The sequence below is a fragment of the Panthera pardus genome, unplaced genomic scaffold (genome assembly GCF_024362965.1).
Source record: "Panthera pardus isolate Hobbes unplaced genomic scaffold, ASM2436296v1 HiC_scaffold_6, whole genome shotgun sequence".
In the NCBI taxonomy this organism is placed as follows: domain Eukaryota; kingdom Metazoa; phylum Chordata; class Mammalia; order Carnivora; family Felidae; genus Panthera; species Panthera pardus.
The window spans coordinates 24,772,895-24,789,269 of record NW_026526991.1 but is presented as its reverse complement, the minus strand read 5'-3'; the positions used below and the strand labels follow the sequence as shown (position 1 = coordinate 24,789,269).

General features: G+C 42.2%; 1 protein-coding gene and 1 non-coding gene across 3 annotated transcripts in view; one reads left to right on the top strand and one right to left on the bottom strand.

Annotated features, from left to right (window-relative positions):
• The window catches only part of LTA4H (leukotriene A4 hydrolase), a 34,420-nt gene extending 26,879 nt beyond the window's left edge, over positions 1-7,541 (bottom strand). The window contains exons 1-2 of one of the 2 annotated variants that reach the window (XM_019446495.2): positions 7,284-7,541; positions 739-869 (exon numbers count right to left, since the gene is read on the bottom strand). In XM_019446495.2, the coding sequence (XP_019302040.1) occupies positions 739-869; positions 7,284-7,442 (290 nt within the window). In that variant the 5' untranslated portion in view covers positions 7,443-7,541. The remainder of the gene's footprint in view (positions 1-738; positions 870-7,283) is intronic. The other variant, XM_019446493.2, reaches the window with a different exon arrangement.
• A 408-nt stretch (positions 7,542-7,949) lies between these two features.
• On the top strand, positions 7,950-8,021 carry TRNAD-GUC (transfer RNA aspartic acid (anticodon GUC)). Its single transcript has one exon. It is a non-coding gene; the product is annotated as a tRNA-Asp (tRNA).
• The last annotated feature ends 8,354 nt before the right edge of the window (positions 8,022-16,375 follow it).

Sequence of the window (16,375 nt, the reverse complement as noted above, 5' to 3'; positions counted from 1 at the left end):
TACCTGACAAGTTACGCGTGGTTGTTTCTTTTTCTTAAACAGGAAGAGGAGGCATGAAAATACTGGCCACTGGAAGGTGAGGGTAGATCACTCTTGTTTTAGGCCAATGGTTTTCCACCCTTTCTCCCCTTCCCGATTTATCAAGGAGTGGGATACACCCCTGATATGACAACTGTGGCTGCCACTTTCTTTAATAAGTTATTTTATTTCCCTGAGGTTCCCTCTCCTCATTTGTAAAATGGAAATCACACCACAACGGTTATTGTAAGGATTAGATAAATTATGTAAATTCGGTAAGTTAGATAAACATATTTAAAGCATTATCTCAAGACTGGTATACAGAAACGGTTCTATGTCATTGCCATTATTCCATTAATAAAAGTGGCTGGCCTCTGGGGAAAAGGTGAAAAATGCGCAGCTTGTAAAAGTTTCCCAGGTGATCCTGAAATGCCTCCTTAAGATGGCATGCTCCCATCATCACTCTAGGTATTAGTAAAATGATCAGTAAAGAAGTAACAGTTATCAAAACTCCTATTCTTCAGGATTTTGTACAATGAATTTCTTTAGTATCTTAAGAACATATAATTTTTACCATAAACTTCAATCTGAGGAGATCAGTAAGAGCACCAGTTACTACCTATATTCAAACTAGAAATAGGAAAGGAAAATTGTTTACATTAAAAATGCTTTTTCTCTATTATTTAGCTATGTAAAAGAGAAAGATAATAATATTCATACTTGCTCAGAGCAATAGGAAGAGAGATTTCCATTGGTGATCCTCTGTAACTTTGTCTTTCTCCAAGAGCATATTTAACGTCTTGTCCATTGATGACCACTTTTTCTATCGTGAGGTCCTTTGTATCCAAAATCTAGAATTAAATTAGTGTTTTTAAGTGATAAGAAAATTGTTTTATATACACCAGAGAAAACTAATATTAGTTATGGGTTAACTATAATGATCACAGAGTGAACTAGTTGCTCATAGAGAGTAAAATTACAAGAATTACAAGAAATTACAAGAAATTACAAGAATTAAAGAAGTCAAAAGTTAGTGTAGGTCCTGTCTCTTGGGGCTCTAAGCTTCCTGAAAAATTTTTGGTTCTAAAGTTTGCATATATATCATTAGGTAATTCTGGGATAGTCCCACAAATTTGAGGTTTTAAGTGGAAGTCAAATCTAATTTAAAATGCCTTTGTTCCTATCTCCTAAAACTTAACTTCCCTGTTATGAAAAAAATTCACCTTGAACTTAAAAGTTTCTTTCATCACCACTCCTTGATGTATCTCACCATGTATTTCTTCCTGAAATTCTAACTCCTATGTACTTGCATCTATCCCAATATTAAAAGAACCCCTGGCACTTGCTGGGCAAATACGCAGGCTGTATACTGCCATTATGTACCTTGAAAAAGCTCAACCTGGGCGGGGGGGGGGGGGGGGGTCAGCTCCTACCACATGACCTACCAAGGACTGGGAGAGGGTGTCTACTTGCCGTGGCCCATCAAGGACAACTGCGTGGGGCAGCAAGGGAGTGGCAGCAGGTGTCAGTGCTTTCCATCCCCATAATCCTCCATCCGAGCCCTAGAGACCATACCTTTCATCATCTCTCTCTCTTGCTCTAGAATCTTCAACCTTCCTATGCCACAAGACTGTTTCCAAACAACCTGAACAAGTCTCCCAATGTTACTTTTTAAACTTCACTTGATCAATCTGCCTTGATACCTATTTATTTGTCTCCTTCCTTTCTTTTTTTAAAGTTTATTTATTTTGAGAGAAAGAGAGATCGGCAAAGAGCATGCACACCCACAGGCGAGAGCATGAGCAGGGGAAGAGAGAGAGAGAGACAGAATCCTAAGCAGGCTCCGTGTTGTCAGCACACAGGCTGACATGGGGCTCAAACTCACAGACCCTGAGATCATGACCTGAGCTGAAATCGTGAGTCGGACACAACCTACCAAGCCACCCAGGCACCCCTGTCTCCTTCCATTCTTAAACTCTATGGGCAACCTATGGCTGCTACTTCCTCTTCCTCATCAATCTCTCCTCCTTTTTTCCTTTCTCCCTCTTCAGTCTGGCTTCTCCATCCTCTGCTACTGAGAGGGCAGGGCACTCCTCCTGATCGAGGGGTCTTTTCTGCTCTGTAATCTGGACCCCCACCCACTCATAGCCCTTATGGGCCACCTCATCTGTTCGAAGTCCTTTCCTTGGCTTCTTTGAGTTTAAACATGAATGGTTTTCCTCTTTGTCTAATGCCATTTCCTCCATCTCCTTTCTAGCTCCTAAAAATGGATATGTCCCAATGTTCTAGCTTGGATCCCTAGATTTTCTTACCATATTCGTCACTCTCTCATTCTCACTCATCCCGTATCATCAACCAATACCTCTGTGCTGATGACTACAGTCTGTTTCTACAGTTGTTACCTCTTCCCCAGGACTGCTGCTGGATTTCTTAGTTGCCTGCTTGACATTTCCATGGGAAATATTGCCTCATATTCAGTGGGCTTCTCAAAATTCCAAAAATGAAGCTACCTGGATGTCCCTGAAATCAGTTCTCTCCCTTTATTTCTGTTCTGTTAACAGAATCCTCAAGGTACCTAAGGTTTGAGACATTCAAATAATCCACAATTGATCCCGCTTCCCAATCCCCCATAGCCAGTTAACAAATTTTTCTTTCATGCCGTCCTCATACTTTCTTCTCTGTCCTTCTACAACCACTGTAGGCCAGACCCTGCCTTAGAACCACCTGTGGTCTGATCTCCCTACTTCTGGCATCTTTTTACTGAAATCTGGCTGCAGTAGCATGGGGAGTTAGAGGACCCGCTGCTTCTCTTTCAAGTTGGTTAACTGAATTATAAATTCAGGAAAAGTCACAAGGGCAGTCATTAATTTGATTCCTACCTCTCTAGAGTCAATGATACTTGGTTGGAAAAAATCTCCATTCTGGTTTGATCTTTTTTTAAAGCAGCCATATTTGTTAGGGGAGCCACCTGTTTTCCTGCTAATAGGGAATTATTCCTTTTGGGTTACTTTCTTCTGGGGGCACCGCAACCATCTCCCTTACTCTAAATTAGTAGAACTGACTTATCTTCTTGCACTTGCATATTCAGAATATTTGGTTTTATTAGATTTATATCTTATTAAGAATGAGAGGGTTACTCCTTTGTGCCTTCCTATTCCAGTACCTATTTCTGGCTAACTGATTTATTTTAAAAACTTAATTTGAATATCTATGTATATAACTACTCATGTTTACACGACTTTCATAACCAAAAGGATGACTCAACTGGCTCATTTCCCAGAGGAACATATTCTATTGTCTGTATTGCCTAAACTTTTCAAATCTATTCAGTCAGAGAGTCAGATTACTGTTATGACTATTTTTTTAATCTTTTTCATATCCTCTGAACTTAATACAGTAGGTGGTCCAAATCTCTCCTATAGCATTTATTGTACCATATTATATTGCTATGTTTTCTCTACTAGCTTGAGGGTTCTTAAAAAGACAGAAACCTTCTTAGGTTTGCATTCCCAGAGTTCAGCACAGTACCTGAAAAGTAGTATGTATCAGTTGATATCAGCATGAAGCAAGAGCTGAGCCAAGAAACAATAGAAAACACAGTGGTTAAGCTATATATCTCAAGTCTTAACCTCAGCTATCATTCTCAAATTAAGAAATTCCCCTTCAAATTTCACTAATAAATGTTATTAAGCAATTGATCAAAAATAGTAATAGGGACAAAAAGGAAACTGGATAGTTGAAAAGCTGGAATTAGTACTTTTCAATAAAGTTTTACTGAACACCAACTGTGTATAAGACCAAGATACCCACATGCAGTTGTAAGAAACAGACCTACTAACAGTAGGAAGTTACTGATTTACTATATCTCACAGTATCCTCTTTGAATAACACCCCCAAAACCAGCTGGCTAGATGCCATGGAATATATAACTAATTCCCTTTTTGCACAGGCTGCTGGGAAGCTCCATGTTAAACCTCGCAACCCACTTCTCTTTTTTTAGGACTTTGTGCCATACATTTGATTTCCCTACCCTTATTCTCTCTTCCTCCAAATTCTTTAAAAAAATTTTTTTAATGTTTGTTTATTTGAGAGAGAGAGAGACAGAGTGTGAGTGGGGAAGGGGCAGAGAGAGAGGGAGACACAGAATCCAAAGCAGGCTTCAGGCTCTGAGCTGTCAGCACACAGCCCGATGGGGAGCCCAAACCTACAAACCACGAGATCATGACCTGAGCTGAAGTCTCATGCTTAACTAACTGAGCCACCCACGTGCCCCTCTCTTCCTCTAAATTCTTAAAGTATTTTTAATCTTATAATATTGTATATGCTTTTTTAAAGCAAGCTCAAATTCTTTCTTCAACAAAGCATGGCTCTAAATTAAAAAGCTTTATGGGGCACCTGGGTGGCTCAGTTGGTTAAGCACCGGACTTTGGCTCAGGTCATGATCTCATAGTTCGTGGATTTGAGCCCCGCAGCAGGCTCTCTGCTAACAGTTCAGAGGCTGCTTTGGATTCTGTGTCTCTTTCTCTCTCTTCCCTTCCCCTGCTCACGCACATGTTCTTTCTCTCTCTCAAAAATGAATAAACATGAAAAAAAATTAAGTTAAAAAGCTTTATGCCTCAGTATTATGTCTCTACATTTTCTACTTGTTATTTGCAGGATGCTATAATGAAAAAAGCATGGGGTTATTGTTAAAACCAAAACTAAAACAACACCTTGATTTGATTCCCAGCTCAGCTATTTACTTAGTGAAGACAGGAGGGTTTGCAGTCAGAAAGATCTGTGTTCACATCCTGGCTTCTGAAACTTACTAGTGAATGATCTTGGTCAAGACATTAAAAACTCTTTGAGCCATCAACTGACAGAACACCTAAAGAAATTGAAAATTTTAATACAAGAAACAAATGCTTGGAAGTTATCACAAATGAGTATTAAACTTCAGTGCAAATAACCCAAAACTTCAGAAGGATTTTCAGAAAAGCTGGGATTTAGTCCTAGCAGGGTTCCTTCAACATTCCCAGCATCAAGGACTCTGAGAATGAAGTGAGAAAGGACACTTGATGTCCTCACCCAGCACTGCCACTGGGTCCTCTCTATTGGTGGTGGTGAGGATGAGGTCCTCTCACCTTCAAGATACACTTAGCACATTTTTAGTGCAGCCCATGTAAACTTTAGGCACTGCTTTCTAATTGAATTCATCCATTAGTTCATCAAACTAACAACACGTCCTCTACCTGCCAGGTGCTATACTAAGAACCTGAGATCCAAAGAGCCATGAAACACAGAACTACCTTCAAGAGCCTGTAATCTAGCGGAGGAAAGATGCTAATGTTGAATAAATAAAACCAAACTCTTGGCCTCAAGTTGTTGTGATAAATAAGCAAATTACAAACAGATGTCACTGTATACAACTACACTTCCTTGCATAAAATCTAACATTATAATTCTAGGCTCTAATTTACTAAACAGACATGCCAGCCAGACATCCTGATTTAAAAACCTTACTTCTCTCAAGATTTGGGGAATGAAGAAAACCATGGGCAAGTTTTTAGATTGGAACATTGAATGTACATTCTTTTCCAGATTGAAGCATCCTGTCTTGTGCTTCCTCAAGGATCAGAGTTCAGTCTTTATTTTTACAGAACAGGTGAGAGTGCAAGGTCGTATTAAGCAGTGATAAACTATCAAAATCTACTTTCTTTTAATAAAAAGAGAGATTGCATTGAAGTGGCCAATCCTACCAGGGCAAAGCTGCCTGCAATAAAAGATAGCATGGTACTTCAGGCAGAACAAAGTACAACCTACAAGGAAATAGATATCTTCTTGCCTGTGATATTAATTTTCTTCCTTGTAGTATTTTTGGTGACTAAATATCAATATATAGAGGAGTCCACCTACTTTTCAAATCAGAATCAGTCTAGCAAGATGTTAAAGGACAAAGAGTAGGTTACCTGCTACATTAGTTCATATTAATAAACTCAAAACACAGGCCTATTACACAAACAGGAGTCATGAGAACCACCAATTCTTATCTAAACTTATAATTATATCCAACTAATTGACCCCACTAATTTCCCACCATCAAGCCTACAACATATGGTGGTCAGGTTGCTTAAGGCTGTGCTTTAGTAGATGCCACAATACTCTATGCAAAATACACTGGGCCTGGCATTTTAAACCCTTGTCCCTCTTATTTCTAAAATGCTCACCTATGAAATTCTTCAGGTGAAAGGTACAATCCAAATACTATCACTTTGAGTAAGAACACTGAAAACAAGTTATGTTGTACACATAAAATAATTTAATAACGCTCCATAAATCTAAACAAATCTAAACAAACTTTTCATCACTCAAGTGGCTAGCGATCTTGTGAAAGTACATTACTTTCTAAGAACCGCAATAATTACTCGCTCCTTGGAACCAACTATAATGCACTGCATTGAGATACGCTTAGAAAGCCTGAATGGCCCAACGGTCCTTAAATTATTTGAAGAGAAGGGCAATAAGAGTCAAAGGTAGAAGGACCATGACCCTGGAGAAAAAGAGCTGCATCTAGAGTTAGCAGAGACTGGAAATACCAAAGCAGTAGGGATAGACGGGTCTGGAGCTGGAAATCCTAAGGGATTTGAGAAACACTGGTAGGGAGGCTGAGGAAAGACTACGATAGGTCGATGGGTCCCGTCCTGCAGACGTGCAGGTTGAAATAAGGTGCGTGGGAGCAAAGGATCAGCATCCGCAGGACATCGGGTGTGAGACTTAGATGAGACTGTGGACTGAGGAAGGTGCGCTGGGGGACTGGAAGAAATCTGGGGCCCGAGGAGGGAGTTCTGGGCTGCAGGCCGAGGAAATGGGGAGGCCACAAGGGGGTTAGCGCCAGAAACTAGGATTACAGAGGAGGGAGGGTTCGTGCTAAAATGAAGCCTGAGCGCTGGGTGAGGAGCAGGGCGTGGATGGGGCGCTAGGATGTGCCCAGGGACTGGGAAGAAGAGTCTGGGGAGAGGGGCGCAGGAAAAGACACTTAGGTATATTCAGGGGCTGACGGAGGGATGCAGAGACATAAGTGGGTATGGGAGGAGGAGATATAGGGTGAGTGGGGGCTGAGGAAGGGGAGGCTGAGAAATGAGTGAGGGCTGAAGGGGAGGTGTGGAATGTGAGTTGAGGGCTGCAGACGGACCGAGGTGCGGGGCTGGGAAGGGGCGGCAGCGGGGAAAGGGACGCGACGCGGGCGGCCGGAGAGAGGCGGACACTGGGCGCTCGTCCCACCGTACCAGGCTGCGCAGATTGTCCTCCTGAGACTGCACCGTGAGCGCGGCGGTGCCGGTCAACACCCGGCGGGTAAAGTCGACGCTGCAGCGTAGGTGCAGGTGCTTGGTCCGGCAGACCGAAGCCGGAGAGGCCAAGGAGCACGTATCCACTACCTCGGGCATGGCTCTGGGGAGTCCCTCCGCACGCCGATCTGCACCCCAAAACCTAGCTGCCAGACTACTCGACTGAGAGCGAGAGGAGGGAGGGAGGTAAAGAAGAGCTGAAGGACTCGTGGCGCCCGCCGGGAAGGGAAGTTTCTCAAAGTGAGAGAAGAGTAGGTTGCCCCGTGGCTGGAACTACAAGTTCCGTGATGCAGAGCGAGGAGGAGTGCGCTATGCTCCCTGGGAGTGTGTGTGGAGGGGTGCTGAAAGGACTGGGGACATTCCTGAAAGGGGAGGAGGAGGAAGAGGAGGGAAGTGGGAGCAGCCGGTGGAGGGGTGGGCCGACGGAAATGATCCCAAGTGTAGCGGGGAGATCAATTGAATGCTTCCATTTTAGTTTCGTCCAACTTCGGTAGAAATTGCAATGGCAATTGAAGAATGTCAGACCTGTTGGTAGTAGCGGGCAGTAAAGATAGGGCAGGGTCAGAAGCAATAAGAGGCCTAGCAGAAGGCCTGCCTTCGTGCAGTTCCTCGTTAGTATAGTGGTGAGTATCCCCGCCTGTCACGCGGGAGACCGGGGTTCGATTCCCCGACGGGGAGGCACAAAGAGGTTTTTTTCGTTTTCCTTATTACCTTCACAACAACTGTGATAAAAGTGCACCTTCAAACATTTTAAAAGTTTTTTCGTTTTCTTTTATTACCTTTACAACAACTGTGATAAAAGTGCACCTTCAAACATTTTAAAAGTTAGTACGGAAGAAATAACCAATGTCAAATTACCTGTAAGCGTTACTTTTTAAGAGTTGTTTGGTTGCTGGCTTGCCGTGTTGGCAACCCAATACACGTGAGCTAAATATTGCATCAGTTCAACAGGATTTTCTTTAGTGCTTCTTAGGTACATTTCCAAGCCCTGGAGAGCAAAAACAGAATAAGCCAATATTCCCGTTTTAGAAATTTAGGAAGGTCATTTCAATATACTGTAATGAGAGAATTCTGTGATGTTGAGTATGTGCTGGCCACAAGATTGGAATTTGGAGCTGGGACATCTAGCTCGGCTCTGGGGCTCTTCCAGAAGGTGAGGAAAGATTGAAGGATGATTTCCTTTGGGATGGGACCTCAGAGTTGAAGCTGGAAAAACTGGGAGAGGACAGGATTCAGAGGACTTTAAATAGCTGGTTCTTTAATCCTGAATTCATGGAGCGGGGTGGGGGTGGTGGTGGGGGGGGAAGCGGGGCATTGAAGAATTTTAAACAAGTGAGGGACATGGTCAGATTCATGTCATGGAGAGAACGCTGGTGGTTATTCAGAGAATGGCTATGGGTTATCAAAAACAGAGGCAGGTGAGTTAGGAAACTATTAGAATAGTCCAGGAAGAGGATGCAGGGGGCCTAACAAAAGAGAATAAGTAAAGAGAGAAAAGAAGGAATACTTAAGAGATAAGTGGATTCACAGACTAAGAAGCAGCCTAAAGTGTTTCTCAGATTTTTGGCTTCAGTGTGTGAGCAATCATTAAGGTGAGCAACCATATTAAGAGGACAGATTTAGGCAGGATGATCTAAGTTTAATTTTGGACACTCAGAGTTTTAGAATGTATAGGAGTCAAAGTGGAGATGTCTGTGAATCACTTGGATATTTAAATCCATAGATCTGGGGAAGTTTATGGCAGATATCAGAACATCCGGGAATGTGGCAGGTGAAGCTCTGGCAGTGAATGAGCTCAGTCCAAGTAGAGTGTGTAAAGGGAACAGCAGTGAAAACAGGTTGAAAGCTGGGAGAACAGCAGGTTCTAACAAAAAAGGCTAAAGGAAGGAGGGAATCCTTTCACAATGTATGCATATATCAAATCACCACAATGTATACTTTAAATATATTACAGTTTTATTTGTCAATTATATCTCAATAAAGCTGAAATTTTTAAAAAGGGTCAAGGAGAGTAAGAACTCATGAAACAAACTAGGAAGAGCCAACCAGCAGTGTCAAATGCAGCCTGGAGGGCCATTAAAATAAAAAATAAAAAGCCTCCTTTGGATTCAGCAACGGGGTAGAAGTAGGCAGGATGGTGGTTTTATTGAGGTTTGTAATTTCGTGGAAGGTGGATGCCGGAGAGCAGTAGGTTGAGCAATAAAAGAGAACAGGGAGATAGAACGTGTCAAGACGTTTGGCCAAGTTGAGAAAGGAAGACAAAAGAGGAATAGAGAAGAATGTGGCATTGAGAGTGTTTTTTATTTTTTTTAGGGAAAGAGATTCTTTAACATGCTTAGATATAGATGTGAACGGGTTTCTAGAGAAGAAGAAATTGAAGATTTAGGAAGTGTGGTTGGTGTTGGCTTAAGCAAGCCAAAGGAAAACAAAATAAAATAAAAACATCCAAAACTATGAAATCCAATATTTTACATGTGCAAAAGTCTGAATTTCATAGGACCTAAGAATCCGTGACATAGTTGACATTTGCACACATTTTTTTGAGATTTGCATTTTTTGACATTTGCATACATTTGAAGATCAAATGATCTTCCTCATGGAGAAAGGATAGTTTGTTTTAATAAAAGAATGTCAATATCATCATCTTCTATTATCGATTACCAGGAGCCCACAGGGTTTATACCAATGTGTGCAAAAAGTGGTAGTCACAGGCAACCACAAATGAATTCCTCAAATTGATTAATAGATTAGTCAAAAGATAGATATTCAGTAGCAATTACCTTCTAAGATACCACTGACCCCAAATACAGTGTACAAAATTAGCAATTCACAAACAATAGAAGTTTTCTTCATATCCAGTGGTGGATTGGGAAGGTTTAAAAACATGAAGCTTGGGCCACGTGGGTGGCTCAGTCAGTTATGCATCCAACTTTAGCTCAGGTCACGATCTCATGGTTCATGGGTTTCGGCCCTGCGTTGGGCTCTGTGCCGACAGCTCAGAGCCTGGAGCCTGCTTTGGATTCTGTGTCTCCTTCTCTTTCTGCCCATACCCCACTCACGCTCTCTCTCTCTCTCTCAAAAATAAATAAACATTAAAAAAATAAAAACATGAACTTTTCCATTGCTTCTATAAAAGAATGATAACACTAAGAATGATATACAAAAGGAGACTTTATTAAGGATGAAATGTAAAATTTTATTAAAAGAAGTAGTAAATATATTTACAGAGCCATTTGAACAGGGAGTATTTTAGCTCTACTGCTCACCTGGAAAAATTACTTAATCCCTAGAATCCTCAATCTTTTCAGGAAAATTGAGATACCTGTGCCTCATGGGGTTGTTGGAAGGATGAAATGAAATAATGCATGTGAAGTGCTAAGCATTGTACTTGGCATAGTGATCATTTGTTACATGTTTGCTGCTATTATTTTTATTGGCTTTTATTTTGTCCATTTTGGTCATGTTAATATGTGTTTTTCCTTATTTTGTTAGCCAGAGTTTTTAGGAAGACCTGGAAAATGAGAAGCAACCAAGACATGGGAAATCAGCAGATAGAGCCAAAAGAGACCTCTAAAGAGAGTTCCCAACATTAGTGATGATCACCTGTTTTTGAAATATATTTACATTTAGGAAACTTGGGAAATCGCAATAGGTGTATTAACACATGACTTCCTATTTCCATCATGTCTAGCTCTTCAGGGTCACCTTCACATGCCAAACTTCAGCCAAGCTCAGAGCAGCTTGTGCAAGAAAGATCTCAGCTCTCTGGAGCTCTTCCTTAAGACTTAACCTCCACCCAGTCCCCAGGGCTCCTAGAAAGAGTTCTCTCCCAGGAGCTCTCTCCCGTCCCTCTCGTCTGGACAGGAGTCTAGCAGAATCTCTTTTCCTGACAGAACAGAAGTGTACGTGATGCCCTTCCTGTTCTCCTTCCAATGGGTGAGAAAGTGGAAGAAATTATTTTAGCTACTTTTTTTTTTCATGTTTAGTTCACAAAATTGTTGAGGCAGCCCTGACCCATTTCTGCATTTTTCTATGAAATCTGTTTTTGTGTGTTCAAGAATGTTATACTTGATATTCACATCTGTAGTCTGGTCGTAACAAGAAAAGGTGAGGGCAACTGGGGAGGCCAGAAATGAAGGGAGCACAAGACAAAGTTCTTCCCAGTTAGTAAAATAGCATAAGCGACCCTCTCCACCTGCCCTGACTCCTTCTACCTCCTCTCTCCCCCTCCCTGGCCCCTATCTCTGGTTGAAAGCAGGCTGGGTCTGGAGAGCCTCTCACACAGATTTGCCATTTGCTTCTCTGTTTGTGCCCACGGGAGGCACTGGCCAGAACAGGATAGATTGTCAAGCTGTGCTGGGTGGGCCTGCTGGTCACATGACCTTCTCTGTTTCCCCCACACCAAGTAGGGTTCCAAGACCAGCAGTATCAGTGTCTCTTAAAAGCCTCACCAGAAATACAGATCTCAGGCCCTGGCCCTGGCTTGCTGGCTCAGAATCTGCTTCTTAGTAAGATACTCCCAGGGATCAGTATGAATATTAAATTAAACCACTGCCTTAGAGACTCAAAGGATACTTTTGGGATTGGAGGAAATTCAGTTCAAGAGTTATCAAACATATCAGGACTCCTTCTCTTGGAGTCCTGGCCCTGGATCCTCAAATCGGTACTCCTCTAATACTCTAATGTCATCCCCAATACAGCATAAGTATCAGTTTATTTGTCCTTTTTCCCCACTCGATGGAGTGTCCTGAATTTCCAGATGGTATATTTTCCATCTCTGAGCGTGTTTGTTGGATGGATGAATAAACGTACAAATGAATGAGGCTTTCATATGAGGTTCCAGGGATACTTTTATTCAGTGCTTTACTCTTTGATGGCTTTGAAGCAAAGAAAAAGCTGCTTCTTGAACTCTTTCTTGTCCTCTGATGTCACCAGGCAATATGTTTGCTTGCAACAGAAAATGCACTTACTGTCCTCTTGTAAATGGTAAACCCTTTACAAACATTTTCATTGGACCATAGTATCTACTCATAAAAGTGCACATATCATAAGTGCATAGCTCACTGAGCTTTATAAACTGAACACACACCAGTGCAATCAGTACCCAGATTAGATACAGAGCATCACCACCACCCCACTAGATGGCCCCCTCAAATTCTCTCCTATTCTCTATAAGCCTCGCTCCCCGGAGGTAATCACTGCTTGATTGCTAACAACATATTACTTCTACCTGTTTTGTTATTTATATTTCCTTTACTTAAACAGAAATGTACAGTAGGTACTCTCATGCCTGGATTCTTTAGCTCTTATATTTGTAAGATTCTTCCATATTGTTATGTATAGTTCTGGGTTATGTGTCCTCATTGCTGTGTAGTGTTACATGTGTGGGTAGACCACGATATATTTATCTGTCCTACTGTGGATGGACATTAGGATAATTTTCAGTTCTGCATTACTGTGAATGGTGCTGCTATAGCACATTCCAGAACATGTCTTTTGGTGGACATATTGCAGCCAGGTTTGGACGTGCTGCTTTGACCCATGCCAGGTCCCATTCCTTTGGGACCTCTGCACCAAGCCAAAACTCATTGCAGCAACCCAGGCTCTCTCATTATGGACTCAAACCCAACAAGCTCCCAGCTGGAGTAGGGAAAGGTGCATCAAGCAGGAAGGGAGGCTGTTTTCAAGTTACAAGAAACAAATTTTCTTCACAGGGACGCCTGGGTGGCTCTGTCAGTTAAGCTGGCTCTTGGTTTCAGCTCTGGTCATGATCTCATGGTTCTTGGGTTCAAGCCCCGCATGAGTTCAAGCCTCACATGAGTTCAAGCCCTGCACGGGGCTCTGCACTGATAGCACAGAGCCTGCTTGGGATTGTCTCTCCCTCTCTCTCTTCTCTCCCCAGTGTGTGTTCTTGCTCGCTCTCTCCCCCTCTCAAAAATAAATAAATAAACTTAAAAAAATTCTTCCGAAATGCTGATCTAAATCATACTTTATTTTCTTCTCAGTCCCTACTGTTTCTTTTCTAGGTGCACCTGATTGCAAGATTCAACCGCACTGGGGTTTTTTCTGACTCAGAGATTCCGGCTCTACTTACATTTTTCCTGCTAAGTAGCCAGTGGTATTTCATCAAAGTAGGTACTTACACCTTTTGTTCTGATGGCTTAAAGCATGTGTGGGGTTTGACAAGTGTCATTACTGATTTCAAAAACAGTCTTTCTGTCTCAGGTTGGTTGGCGTTGAGCCCAGTTTCTCTTGTTTGCCTGCAGAGCAGGGGTGATTGCTATTTGCTTGTGAAATACGTTTGCAGCAAAGACCTATCTAAAAGTCTTTCCTTCTAAACATTCTTCTCCTTTACAAATTTGTGTTTGAAGAACTAACTAGTATTTTGTCATTTCTTATAAAAGGGCTCTTGTGCTTTGTATTTGGAATTGAGCAAACCCAAGTAAGAGGCTCATATAGTTGACTTCTCACTTTCTCCGGCAGGTGTGTGCCTTAGTACTTCTCCAGCTGAGCCATGCACGTCCCCTCACCTCCCACCCTGCTTTCTACTTCCCTTCCAAGTGCTGCCTCCTCTGAGCATCCAACACAGACCCTTCTCCAGCCAGACTCTACTCTTTCCCAGGGGTGCACCCCACTGTTCTCCCCCAGGCCAAGGTGCTGGACTGATTCCCTGCTCACTCCTCTCTCCCCTGTTTGCTGGCCCCCTTCTCCAGAAATATCTTCCCAATGTATTGTCCTTCCCTTGTTGGTCCTGAAGTTTTCTGAATAGGAACTTTACACACACACACACACACACACACACACACACACACACACCACACAGAGTTAACCCTCATTATTTGCAGATTTCATATTTGTGAGTTCATCCACTCACTAAAATTTAGTTGTTACCCCAAATCAATACTTGAAGCCCTTTCATGGTCCTTTGTGGACACATGCAGAACAGTGAAAAAATTGAGTTGCCTGAGGCTCACATTCTCAGCTGAAGCTGAACAAGGCAAAGCTGAGCCTTCTTGTTTCTGCCTACAGCTTACACTGTAAACAAGTGTCCTTTTTGTGGTGTTTAGTGTCATGTTTTTCACATTTTTGTGCTTTTTTGGGGGGGGGTCATTTCACTGTTCTAAATGTCCTCCAAGCAAATGCTGAAGTGCTGTCTTGTTTTCCTAAGCACAGGAAGGCTATGATGTGCCCCATGGAGAACATACATGTGTTAGAGAAGCTTCGTTCAGGCATGACTCACATTGCTGGGGGCTATGAGTTTGATGTTAATGAATCGACCCTGTATTAGATAAGGTATCTTTGGACAGAAGCACACATAAAACAAGGTTATGTATTAAGGCGCTCCTGGGTAGCTCAGTCAGTTAGGCGTCCAACTTCAGCTCAGGTCATGATCCCATGGTTCATGGGTTTGAGCCCCATATTGGGCTCTGTGCTGACAGCTCAGAGCCTGGAGCCTGCTTCAGATTCTGTGTCTCCCTCTCTCTCTGCCCCTCCCCTACTTGCACTCTCCCCCCCTCCCTCTCTCTCTCAAAAATAAACATTAAAAAAAAATTAAAACAAGTTATGTATTGATTGAGAAATGCCACCAAAAGTTCACAGAACCCCACTGTGTTTCCCCTGGGAGCAGTGGTTCAGGTTTCACTAATTCGGTGCTCACTGCAACTTTATATAGAGCACAACCACAGCAAGTAAGGAGAGTCAACTGTACATATTCTTGCCCTTCCAGTCAGTTCACATTTGTTTCTTTCAACCTCTCTCTGTTCCCAAAGCAGTTAAGGTGGCAAGCTTTCCCTGGGGATACCTTACTCTCTCAGAGCACCCAGCTCAGTACAATGTGGTAGGTGGGTCCTCAGTAGATGGGAAAGGAATCCAAGAAGGAGGGGAGGGAGGATGGGACAAAGGAAGGAGGGGTGGGGGGGTGGGGGGGAGGAAAGAACAGTGGAAGCTGAGATTATTGCTTGTCAAAGAGAGCTTGGATTCCCGGAATTTCACAGTCCTCAAATGCTTCCTCTTTATTTCCGAGAGGAATCATTGAACTAGAATAACATAAAATTAGAAATTAAGTGCTATTTTGTGATAGCTTTGGCTTTTATTTCTGCTCTTTAAGGAATCACACAGAGCAAATCTTCCAGATTCTTTGGAATTTTAAAAAAATGTTTCCTTTTCCTCCTTCTGCCCACTCTTCACCCATTGTTCACTTGGAGCAGGAAAGCCCTATAATTCCCCAACTCTAGGCCAAAAGGAACTGTACTCAAGGCAGGCTTAAATACAACTCTGAGATATTACCAGACACCTTTCATGGGTAGCAAGCAGCATGGATATTGGCTTGTCCTTGGGAAGTTCATTACCTTATTGGGCAAATGAAGACCATAAAATGAAACCGCCAGAGAACAGAGTGGGTGACTGAATAACTAAAGGGTATTCAGGTGGACCAGTCCACAAATGCTGTAGGAGTTCAGTGGAGAGGTCTGTGGGCATCTTTCTGGAAGCAGTGAGGCATGCATGGAAACATAAAGCAGAAGTCTCATTTTTTTAAATTGCTAACGAATATCAATAAAAATTTGGGGGGGCACACCCTCAAAAAATGTGGGGTTTTTTGCTTGTTTATAAATTCTTTACATGTGCTAATGTAACTAATGAATATCTCATGGCACAAAATACATTGAGAGGAAGGGTCATGGTCAATGATGGTGAATATAAATCCTTAATTTTAAATAACCATCTTCATAATTTTGCTTTGCATCGTATAGAGCTACCTTCCTGTCAGATTTGATTTGATCATCATTGTTTCATTTTGTTTGTTAAATCGAGGTAACCTACCTTATCTTGGAATAGAAGCATTAGTTCTGCCATTTTCGTTTGCTTACTTATACTTACATGGTAACTTCTGCATTGAGGCTGCAATCTGTGAAACCTAAGCATAGCACTTCCAATTACCTGAGCCTTCAGAAAAGTCATGAGCCTGCATAGGGGTTTGGCCAGGGGCAACAGAAATAATGCCAGCCCACTGAGAAAAGTTAAAGGGACAGTAG